We start from the raw sequence: 12,351 nt of genomic DNA, 5'->3' as shown, positions 1-12,351 counted from the left end.
AGCAAAAAGTCATTGTTTTGAATCTGGCAAAGCTGTTTTGATTTGAAGATAACGGAATTCGATCTCCAGAAAGAAAAACAAGAGTTAAAACAACTTCATGTTCAGCGCCTTCTGATAAGCAAAACTGTAAATTTTATTTTGCATCTGACAAGAATAAACTTCCTCAACACTCGGAGCGTGTTGGAAGGAAATGCACACAATATAATCGCCACTTTTCTCGAGGAAGGAGTTTGGACTGCTTCCTTGAATGGGGTAGGGGGGGGGGGGGTGACTATGAAGTTGGTTGAAGCGAAGAAAACATGACTTTCCTTTACGATGTATTTTACACAGCCAAACCAGGACAAAATTTACAGCCCCGCCTTTTTTTTTTTGTCTGGTGCCTAGAAAGGTTATGTTGTTTCTCCCGAGAAATGTTATCTTACCAGTTAATCTTGTAACAATGCCCCAGTAGACCCGTATAAAATCCAACATTCATTTTGCCCGATTATCTCCCGACTTTTGCTGGCGCCAGTGTGACTGGTGTCAAGATTCTTCGACTTTTGCTTGCAATAAGCGAGAGATTGTGCTCCTTTCCATAGGTCTCCGTGCAAACGGGTTTCTCATGAAGTAGAATTGTAAGAATTTCCTGGAAGAGCAACAACTGTGCACAATTGAAAGAAAGTAACATTATTTTAAATTATTTTTTGTGAAAAAGATTTCATGTTCTATTTTCCTTCTCACAACATGCATCCTGTGCATAACAGGTTGTATAACTACTAGGATAAATTGTGTTACTTACCGTCTCCTAGGCATCTTTGTGTCTGTTTGAGCTTCGTTTAAGCTGAAAATTGTGCAAATTCCAATAATTACCCCTTCAAAATAACAACCCCTTTCCCGGGTACTGTGAAAGGTTGTTGTATCGAGACTTGACTGTATGTTTATTTTGTGTAGTAAGTGGTTTTTAAATCAAATTTGGGATTAAAATTTTATTTTATTTACCACTTTTGAACCAGAAAGGACTGTTTTTGTACCAAAATTTTGCTTTTTTTATTTACTAAAAATATGTGCCTTTAGATATTAGTGTTGGGCGATATATTGTCCAGATGATATATTGTGATATGGAAAAAATATCATTTAGGCGATAAGGATTGTAAAACTGCTATTCTGAAAGTGTTATGTAAATATCAATTCCAATATGTATTTGACAAGGGTTTGTTGTAAGAATGGCCCGTGAGGCTGAAACTGACAATATATATCATGTCTGTGATATATCGTCACAATATTTGGTGATATATATCATGGAGGCAATATATCACCGATATCATGATATGGAAAAATATCATATCATCTGTGATGACATTTTCTTGATGATATATCGCAATATGAAATTTCCGATATTATCCATCCCTATCCGATATCACACACACATATACTGTGGAACTCTGATTTTATATTCCCCAGTTTTACATTTTCCAACATTATACATTCAATATTCATGGTCCCAATAGAGAAAAATGCTGTAAAATTTTCACTGGTTTTACATTTTCCCACATTTTAAGTTTTTTCAGCTTGGTCCCCTGAAAAAAGTAAAATAAAGGTTCCACTGTGTATACAGTAGTATCCTCCCCCCAGTGCCAAAATGTGGCAACCAGAGAAGGTATAATTCTCCCTCTCCCCCCTCAAATACCAATCCCAGCCTTATGGATGATTTACTTCTTAACCTTTTCAGTCCCAAGGCCATTTTCACAAGTAAGCCTCTCTATCCCGAGCCGATTTTAAGCAAAATGCAGAGTTTCAATTAAATGAGTGTAGATCGGGACTAATTGCCCTAGAGAGATGAGTGATATACTGTTGTACGCAGAATGAACCAGAGATTCAAACTATATGAAATTTATGCAAATTCGGTGTATATGTGGCGGGGGGGGGGGGGGCTAACTCTCAAAATTCCAAAATTTCAGAAAAAAAAATTTGGTTCCCCCACCCTCCCCCCAAGAAAAAAGTACATGACAGTGTCGACATGCACATGGAAATGATCGCTGACATGTAAGGAACACAAAAATATTTGCATTATTACACTGGGGAACAGTGAAATTGCGGCACAGTGTTTGAGAGCTAATTTAGGGCAATTTCATGCTGCTGAATAATGATATAATAATATATTTTCTGAATTGGCTCTAATTTATGAAATAAATGCAACTAAACCAAAATGGCGGAAACATAAGATATACATATAAATGAACTTCCAACAACAATTTAATATTTCTTTTTGTGATTACAATCATTATTATAAAAATAAATATATATAGGCCTATGATCCAAATAATTAAGAAAATATGTACGCAATGAAGTCACAAACTATGTGAAACGTTTTCTATACGATTTCCTGCTGTATTGCTTTTTAGCACAATCCCTCTGTAAGCTCCAACAGTAGTCGGCCATCACGTGGCGATCCCACCGTCCCTGGTACCTTTCTTCCATTATCCTTATATCCTGATGGAACCTTTCTCCCTGTTCTTCACTAAAATCACCAAGGTTCTCAGGGAATCTGTCAATGTGGCTATGTAGAAAATGTATCTTCACACTCATATTTGCTCCCAATTTCTAAAAAAATTTCAACATATTTCCAACTATATCGGCGTACTTTTCTGCGCTGTGATTTCCCAAAAAGTTTTTGACGACGAACACAAAGCTCAGCCAGGCCTCAGATTCGATGTAAGACATGTAAGTTGTAAAATTGGCATCATTTATAAGTGTACGAATTTGTGGTCGTCCGTCAAAGATTCCTGCCTTCAATTTTTCAATCCTTAGTCCTGGAAATGTGTGGCATATATATTTGAAACAATCACCACTTGTATCTAAGGCCTTGACAAACTGTTTTATCAACCCAAGTTTAATATGCAGTGGCGGAAGGATGATCTTGTCCCTATGTATCAGCGGTTCATGAATGATATTAGCTTTTCCCACTGTAATAGTTTCCCTTGGGGGCCAAACTTTTATCTTCCAATGCTTTTCTCTAGCACGACTATCCCACAAACATAGGAAACAGGGATACTTCGTGTACCCACTTTGCTGTCCTAGTAAAAAATTCACCATCTTCAAATCCACACACACGAGCCACTTATGTTCAGCATATTCAATTTTTTTCTAAAACCATTTTTATGTTTTGGTATTCTTCCTTAAGGTTTGTTGAGTGTCCGAGATATTGCCTAGCAATGCTTCATAAGTTGCCTAGCAACAATTTACAAATAAATAAATAAGTTTCTTATGGGAATTTCAGCCCATTATAAATGTTGATATTACCGAGAAAAGCGTGGAGTAATTTTACCTCCTACATTTTCCATGGTGTGTTTATTTTTATAACTGGAGTCAATTCAACTGAACCAATCATACAATTGGCAATCACAGCTGTTTTGTATGCTGAAACTGTTATTAAACTTTATGCAGCAAAATAAAATCTTTTTTTTTGTTCCCCAGTGTTATCATATGACCAATGTAACTTGAGTTGTACCCCCAAAAGGAATGGTCGGCACGGCACGCCACTGATTCAAGCTTCAAAATGCAGCGGTACCTTCAAATGACTTTAGCTCAGAGACTATTTGCCCTGGAGATATGAACGATATACTGTTGTACGCAGAATGAATCACAGATTCAGACGATATATAATTTATGCACATTTGGCGTACATATGGAGGGGGAAAGGCGGGAAATCCCCTCAAAAATACTTTTCTTTAAAAAAATGGTGCCCCCCCCCCCCCCCCGAAAAAAATGTCAAAATGCACAAAATGCAAAATTTATGCAAATTTGGCATATATATAGAGGGGGAAGGGAGAAACCCCCCAAAAATTATTTTAAAAAATTGTCACCACCCAAAAAATGTCATCGCACTTGGGCACAAAACGACACCTACGCACAACATTCACGGACGAAAAGCTAGAATGCAGTGAAAAATGAGCGCCAATTCTTGCAGCTGCTTGAAATTCTATTTTTAGACAATGCAGAGTAACCCCTGTGGTAACTTGTGGACACTTTGGCTAAAAAAAAACAAAGGTTTCCTTCAACATGCTTCGAAATTCCATTCTCACAACGCAGATTCAACAACCAGTCTTCCCCCCTCCCCCGGCTTGCGCCCTCACGGAAAACTTTCATTTTGACATAGGATACTGATAAACAAGCTTCCTTCGAATGCAGTTCACAGGCGGGAGTGAAAAAGCATTGCTTTAGAACAACAAAGCCGGTCTTCCTTTGTCGGCAAAAATTTTACCTTGAAAAGTGACGCGAAAAAGAAGTACATTTTCCCACATTTTCCCACCTTTTCCCGCCTTTTCACTTCCATTTTCATGAAGACAAAAAAAAATGCAAACAGCATTTCTGTTAAATACATGTGTTAGGAACAATATAAAAAAAAATTGAAATTCTAGCCAAAAATAGAAAAGTTATAACGTAAAAAGTACGACCTTGATCGAGACGCTTGGGACCGTGAGGCTTACTTTTGGGTATCTCGATCGAGATGCTTGGGACTGAAAAGTTTAAAATTCTGTTAATTCAGTTTCCGGCTTTGGCATATGGACATACCAGTTGATGCTGCTTTGTTTTTTTTTAGTTTTGAACTGCCCCTTCAAAAAACCTTTAATTTTGGAATTTTCCCAATGTCATGCGCATTCTGTTTATGTAACAAGTAATTCTAATTAATTTAGTACAAATGGATCAAAGTAAATTTTAAGAAAAATGAAGCAAGTTTGGAAACATAAGATGAAGTTTGTGTGTGTGTTCAAATATCTGATGCAAATATATTGTGTCCAAACATTACATTTTGTCCAAAGTGGACTTAAAACAAACTTTTTGACAACTCATCTACATACATTCCTGTATTTTCATGTTATTCCTGGAATGTAATGAAAATGTGTTATTATTTTAAATAGCAAGTAAATGCAAGGATTGTTTGATTAGTCTGAAACTCTGAATAAGTAGTTTGCCCTGAATGACAGAAAGTTTACTGTAAGAAGTCATGTATGTTTGTAGTTGCATTGTGATTATTTTGTCCACAGAAACTTGGGCTTATGTAGTGTTTGTTATTTAGGTATGTTGATGGATAAATTTTCCTTTCAGTGCTGGTGTTGGAAGAACAGGCACATTAGTTGCATTGGATTCTTTGTTACAACAGTTGAATGAAGAAGGAGAAGTGTCAATTTTTAACACTGTCTGTGATCTAAGACATCAACGAAATTTTCTAGTTCAATCATTGGTAAGCATACATTAAGTTTAGGGATTAACTTACAAATTATTATTATTATTATTATTATTATTATTATTATTATTATTATTATTATTATTATTATTATTTTGCAGTTGTTTTCAGTATTGAATATCAATTGCATGGAAAGTCCCAAAGATGTATGTAGTGGTAACTCATTGTAATCAATGGGGTCCTGGGTTCAATCTGTGATGGAGGCACATTGCATAGTAGTTCAGATTCCATTTTAGACCATATGCCCAATCCTGTTAGCCTATCTGAGCATAAAGTGGATGTAAACAAACTTTTGAAGCAGTTTTTTTGTCCTAATCTAATCTAACCTAACCTGGACTGGACTGCCAAAATTGTACAGTAAAAACTTCGAAACTTATATACATTTTTACTGGAAGAGTGGTTTAAATATAACACTTCCAAGATGATCAGTTAATTAGCTTTTTTTACAATTTCTTCAAATATTTGGTGCCTAAAATCAATCACTACATGTTTTGTGGAGAAATTTTTTGCTGCTTTCATTTACATGCTGAGAAATAGCTTTCGACTTTCTTAAAACTCAGATTTCAAGTATTTACTTAGAACCAAAGTTGTGCATGTGGTATATTTTGCCAAGTGGCGAATCAGACATTCTTTTAGTAAGAACATCCTTATTTACATATTTTATGAGAACTTACATATTTTATGAGAGAAATGATGAGGATTTTTGTTGGCTCATCAGCGTCTGCATGTGGCAACAAATTTTTGCATTTTTTTGTTGCTATATACTTCTTTATGTATGGGGTTAAGTTGATACCACTTGGAAACGGTACTGATACCGATGCCAATACTTTTACCAGTAGCATTGCTAACATTTGGACATTGCAACAAGTTAAAGTAGTTTGGAATATTTACAATTATTAAAATAGTTTTTAACCCTCAAGATGTGGGTGGTGCATGAATGGATTGGACTTGATGCCAAAACAAAGTGAAATTAATTTTCATGCAGGCATGTCAGTGCCTTCCCCTCTTCAGTACCTTCCAACATCACATTCATCACTTCATTGTGACAAACATTCTATTCCTGGAACCACAGGTACAAGAATTTCCTTCCACTTTTTTTCTTGTCGCATAACTTTCTACACTGAGGTGCCATTTTTTTTTCATGGTGACTTTCTTTCATACCCACTGGACTGATATAATAGTGGTATCACATTTGTTTTTTATTGGGAGAATGTAAAATCAGTTGTGATTTTTTCCCATCAAGCTTCTCTGTGTCCCCTGATCCCCATGCAACATGAAAAATAATGACTTTCCTGTGCATTTCTTTTTCATTCTATTCTATACATTCCAAATCTCAAAACAATCATTTACATTACCGTATTTACACGAGTATAATGTGCGTGTGTGTATAATGTGCACCTGGTTTTAATGAGGAAAAGCAAGAAAAAATGTGTCTCAGGTCTCAGAAATGGCTTTCTTAGTGTCAGACTAACAATTACGGATTTAATTTAAAATTAATTAGTAGACCATAAACACGAGCTTTTCCTTGCTTTCGCAACTGTTGCATTCACCACACAACCTTGAACTTCCAGATGTTAGGCTTTTCATAGGAGAGGAGGGAGCGAAGAGGCATGGTTCAGTAAGGAACAGGACCTGCATTTGTCGCACCTCCCATGATGGACAGGAAGGGAAAACAGCACTTCTTGCATTACCCGTCAAGATTAGATCGGTGGATCCTTCTGCCTTAGACAACAAGCGCACTGTCGCCAAACTGATTCTCACTAAATGCTGCCTTCTCTAGAGTTTGGACACAATGTGTGTGACTAAGATGTCTTGTTCGCCCTCCAAAAAACCGCAAGTGGAAAGAAAATTGGTTGACAAGAGGACAAAAGGGGGGGGGGGGGTTGTTTGTGAAAACTTTTCCTTCCTTCTTGCCTGCAGCATTGGAAATGAAAAAATAATAGAAGGGTTTGTCAACCTCCGCTATCCAATATTGGATAAGAACTGCACTTTTTCTTTAATGGAAAGTCGGTTGGAAATATAATTGGATGTAGTCTATATTTCACTGTAAATTATTTTTAATCTGAAGTTTTTTTCAAGAATGCTATTTTCTTTGGTTACCAGAATGAAACTGAAAATGCACGAGCTAAAGTGATTCTCATTTTCTATGGGCATATGGGTGTTATTTTACTCACTGATGAAAAATATTCTTGTTAAATCGATGAGGAGTGAATTTTGGACACACACATTCTTCTGTGTGGGGCCGAGAACGTTTTTTCTATGCAGATTATGTGACGCGTGTGTTTTACATTGACGGGGCAAGGAGAAATGAGTGGATAAACGAGGGGTGTGGCAGGCAATATTTTCTGGGAGCGGTCAAATTTAGTGCACATCTAAATATCATTAAAATGCTTATTTGGGCCAAAATAACATATTATTTTTTTATTCTCATTTGCTGGGGAACTGTGATGGTACAGGCGGTAGGGTGTCTTGACTGACACGATGTAGACTGGGCTTCGATTTCTGAAGTGGGTGATCTAAACTCCCATTAAGCTGTTTTGGAGCTTACCCAGTCTCAAATAAATGAGTACCTGGTGACAACCCTGGGGTGGAGGGTACAGGCTGCCCAAGCATGGTGCTGATCACATCACCTCCAAATTGGCAGAGATCGAAGGATGTGTGTGGGGGTAAACGTGGTCGGGGCATGGTGCTGATCACGTCATCAACCACATCTCCCTATATATATGAAATATCATGTTGTAATATTCATTTTTCATGTTTCTGAAAGGTGTGATGTGCATTTTTCTACCCTGTTTTGTCACGAAATAATGCGAAATGGACTGTAAAATGCGAAATAATGCTCCTAAACACGAAATTTACTGTTTATATACCAACGCAACACTTTCTGAAGTCTGAAGTATCCTGTGAGTTATGCAATTCATGGAAAAGTGCTTAATTCTGCTGCAAATATTTGAGAAGCAAAAAATGGACCCCTTTACACAGGAATAAACTTAATACTCTAGTAACTACATAAATGTGCTATTAGTAGGGAGACAAATTCATGGTAAATAAAAACTGAGGAGAGCGGTAAATAAAATGTTAGATCAGCGGTATATACCAGCGGTGAAAAAAAAAAATTGGCACACACTTTTCATTATGAGAGGAAACAACATACAAAAGAGCTATAAATTGATAAACTTCTTCATTTTTATATACTGTACACATACACAAGTACTTAGCTGTCCAACCAAAAAGAAAACATCAACACAAATTCACTTCATTTCTAAATTGCATATCTCAAGTGATTTATTCATTGTATGTATTTAAAGGATATCCTTGCTGTCCAACAAATAAAATAATCACTACTGCACATACAGAAACACATGTTGAAAATCACATGATGATAAACAAAATTCATTCATGACTGAACACAAATGACCCCATTGTTTCCCTCGATGTTCGGGAACAGACTAATCTTATCGCTGCTACAGCTAGCAAGTTCAATGAAACTGGAAGTTGAGTAGACATTCTGGGGAAGAAAGGAATGCAGCTTGACAGGGAGCGAAGTTTTCGAACTGAAATTATGTGCATGGAAAATCCCAATTTGCAGCGTCTTCCTGATGTGATCGAAGATAAAACGTTCTTCAGCTGCAAGTGGTAGGAAACTTTAGACAAACGTTTTGTTACAAATCGACAGTTTGTGCGCGCATCCTCGATTGCCGGTTTTTGTGTGTTTTCTACTTAATTTGATGATATTTCACGGTTATTTTGTGAAAAAGCGTTCATTCTCTCTTCTTCCATTATTTTGGAAAAAGGGCGCAAACTTTTGCATTGTTTTCAAAGAATAGACCTTTTGCAACAAAGTGAAACTTGTTTCAAGTCCCTAGTTCTCATACAGGCTGAAATATGACTCAATATGTACAATCCTGCATTTTTGCTAAAAATAGCTAATTTGCATATTAGAGAAATGGGGGAGGGGTGGTGGAGGGGGGTGGGTTTTCTTCCACATGACATTTCAAAGTCTTATCTCAACATCTGTCAGCGTTTACAACCTCACATACAAGTATGAAGGTCCTAAAAGCACATGAATGTTGTAATCATCACCATGGGTCAATGGCCCATTGGCTGTTTTCACCTATACTTTCTATGGGTCATATATGACCCATTGGCTGTTTAAAGGTTAAAAGCCTGCTGTGCAGTGCTGCTGATGGGCAAGCATTCAAAGAAGGTAATCCTTATGATGCACATGTGTGTCAAAGGCACACAGCAACAACCCCACATGATGCATATGTGTGTCAGTGGCAGCAAACATGTTAATTTGTTCATTTAAATATAACAAACTCACACACAAAAACATTGAAGTCTTAAATCAATACATATCTGTTCCATTTGAAGAGTCAATCATTGAATCCAGTGAAAAACCAGATGTAAAATTTGTATTTTTAGATATTTAATAGGGATGGATCGATATGAAATTTTGACCGATACTGATAAAGTACCGATATAAAATTTACTGATACCGATAACCGATATTCTACTGATCCGATATAAAATTAGAAATTGTGTTCATTGACCTCCTTAATAAACATGTGTTTCCAGGTGACTGCAGTGCAAAAGAAGTTACATATTTAGAAATTGACTTTTTTGAAAGTAGGGCATGGAGAATATCCATAAAAAATACAACAAAATGGCAGAATTTTTCACTAAATTATCAGATATTTATCGATATATCGGATCGGTATAATAATCGGTAATTTTACCGATAAACCGATACACCGATATGTCTATATCGGCCGATACCAATAGAGTACTGATTAATCGGTCCCATCCCTAATATTTAACATTCAAGTAAAGAAAAGTGTTATATGTATGAACTGCTTGTAAATGTAAAATAGCCTGTATGTCAAAGATGTATGCAAGCATATGAACCTATATACCCAAGAAATTGACCACTTTTCCATTTTAGTTATGAAAACATTACAGAAAGTGAAAAATAGCATTAAATCTACCAGCAATTAGAATGAACATTTTACAACATGAACTTCAAGATTCATAACTCTTTCTTTCAGTAATGCATTAGTATATAAAGAACATCCTTTTAGAACCTGGTTGAATGCATGACAATTAGTTATTTACCATGGCTGTTTATTGTAGTTAAATTGTATGTGTACAGGGATTATTTTGAAACATCAATATTTTATGCATTGAAAGTTCTAAAGTATTTTTTCTCTCCCCTTTGAAAATAGAAACAGTACATCTTCATATATAGAGCTTTAATGGAAGTGGCACAGTTTGGAGACACTGAAATCAAGATATCGAAGCTTAAAAGTAATGTGGAGAAGTTACGTCAAAGGGAGAATGGTAAAGAAAAAGTTAAAATGGAAGAAGAATTTGAGGTAAGCATTTTCATCTCCACAGGGGAACCCTAATTTTATGTTTTTCATTAGATCAAGATGAAAATACATAAAATGCAGAAAAAATGTAAAATCGAGGATTTTTTTTCCACATGAACTTTAAAATTGAATGTATAATGTGGGAAAATTTGAAATCTGGTAACTTAAAGTCAAGGTTCCACTGTATGTGGTGATAGATCCATACGTACAAATCTGCAGTGTATTTATTTTATGTTTTAAATTTACTAAATGGTAGAATATCATAATCTTTAATTTTTCTTATTAGTGTATAATTTTTTTACTTGACAGAAATAAGTTAGGGTATGCCATCAGCAAAAATCAGAAAGAAATATTGTTACCTGCATGTAGGTGGCATAATTGTACCATTACTAGCACCAGAACAAAAACAAATAAATAAGATGTACTTCAAAAATGACATGCAGGGTATAATTCTTGAGATGCAAAGCTTGTTATTAGCAATAAAATAAATTGAACCTAGCTATAGAACAGTTTGTGTGCTGAGCATAATGATATTAGTCTGGTTGCAATTACTGAAAAATAGTATTTGTAGTTTCCTAAATATTTCAAAGCATGTAGATGCAGGAAATTGATCAAATTTGTGAATTTCGTACATCTGATATTCCAGAAACTAGTGCAAGTGATTGAGGACCGAAAATCATTTTCTGTGGGTGGTGGAGATGAAAACAGAATGAAAAATAGAAATGATCTTGTGATTCCATATGATAGGAACAGAGTAATCTTGACACCAGTTCCAGGGAGAGAGCATTCTACATATATTAATGCTTCATTTATTGAGGTAAGTTTTTGTAATTTTTACAGTTGTAACTGACCGCAAGATGTTTAATTGTTTACTTTTTGTATCCTTTGCATGTGGTGTTAATAAATTTTTGTTTGTTTTGAAGTTCAATTTGTCATGTTTCACAAAAATATGTTGATTGTAGGCTAAAAGGTATAACACTACTTGTTTCCCACTAAGAGCTACTTGTTTCCCAGTAAGAGAGCAGGCAACAGTACAGGGCTGTGTCAATTAAACCAACCCTGTTGGTGAACCTGCCACCACCATTGCCAGAGCTTGCGGCACTTGTGTAGAAAGGGTTATTGGCCTTTGCATGTTATGGAGCTTGTTCCTAAAGTCTTAACGAAACACACAAATCGAACAAAAACAACTGACATCGTGAACCTTGTGAAACAAGTTATTTTACTGACTTACGGAATGGACTAGGCAAAAGCGTCACATGCAGTGTTTTATTCATAGAAAGTTTCCACGTGGCATCCAGCAGAAGGCATGTCCTTCTGGAAGAAATATACTCACTGCAGACATTCATGCTTGGTTTGATCATATTTTAAGAACACACTCCTCTCGTGCATGTTGCTTCATATCTCCCCCAATAAAATTATAATGCATTTTCCGAACTATTGTAGTTTGAAGCCATCATGCATACACGTTGTCTGCAAGCAGTACATGACTTTCACTGAAAAAAGCAGCCTGCTGGTCCATGCATTTCATATGAGAACGAAGTTCACACATCACACGAAAATCAATTTAACCCTTTTTCTACAATGTTACCATGTTAAAATTCAATATGTTACCATCAAAGACCAACTCAGTTAGGTACTTACTACATCTTCATTACCATGTCAGCAAAAAATGTTTTGATGTAAAATCTATTTATTTATCATAAAATATATAAAAAATACAAAACATGAATTACATCATCTGATATACTTGTACAT

The 12,351-nt window shown here is 35.8% G+C and overlaps 1 protein-coding gene across 3 annotated transcripts in view; it reads left to right on the top strand.

Moving 5' to 3' along the window:
- The window catches only part of Ptp69D (Protein tyrosine phosphatase 69D), a 130,757-nt gene that overhangs the window by 97,204 nt on the left and 21,202 nt on the right, over positions 1 to 12,351 (top strand). For all 3 annotated transcript variants that reach the window (XM_083117139.1, XM_083117138.1, XM_083117140.1), the window contains 3 exons: positions 5,086 to 5,221; positions 10,450 to 10,599; positions 11,243 to 11,413. In XM_083117139.1, the coding sequence (XP_082973265.1) occupies positions 5,086 to 5,221; positions 10,450 to 10,599; positions 11,243 to 11,413 (457 nt within the window). The remainder of the gene's footprint in view (positions 1 to 5,085; positions 5,222 to 10,449; positions 10,600 to 11,242; positions 11,414 to 12,351) is intronic.

This window comes from Lepisma saccharinum, chromosome 2 (genome assembly GCF_977018435.1).
Source record: "Lepisma saccharinum chromosome 2, izLepSacc3.1, whole genome shotgun sequence".
NCBI lineage: Eukaryota > Metazoa > Arthropoda > Insecta > Zygentoma > Lepismatidae > Lepisma > Lepisma saccharinum.
Note: the sequence above shows the minus strand (reverse complement) of the source record. Positions and strands in the feature narration are given on the sequence as shown.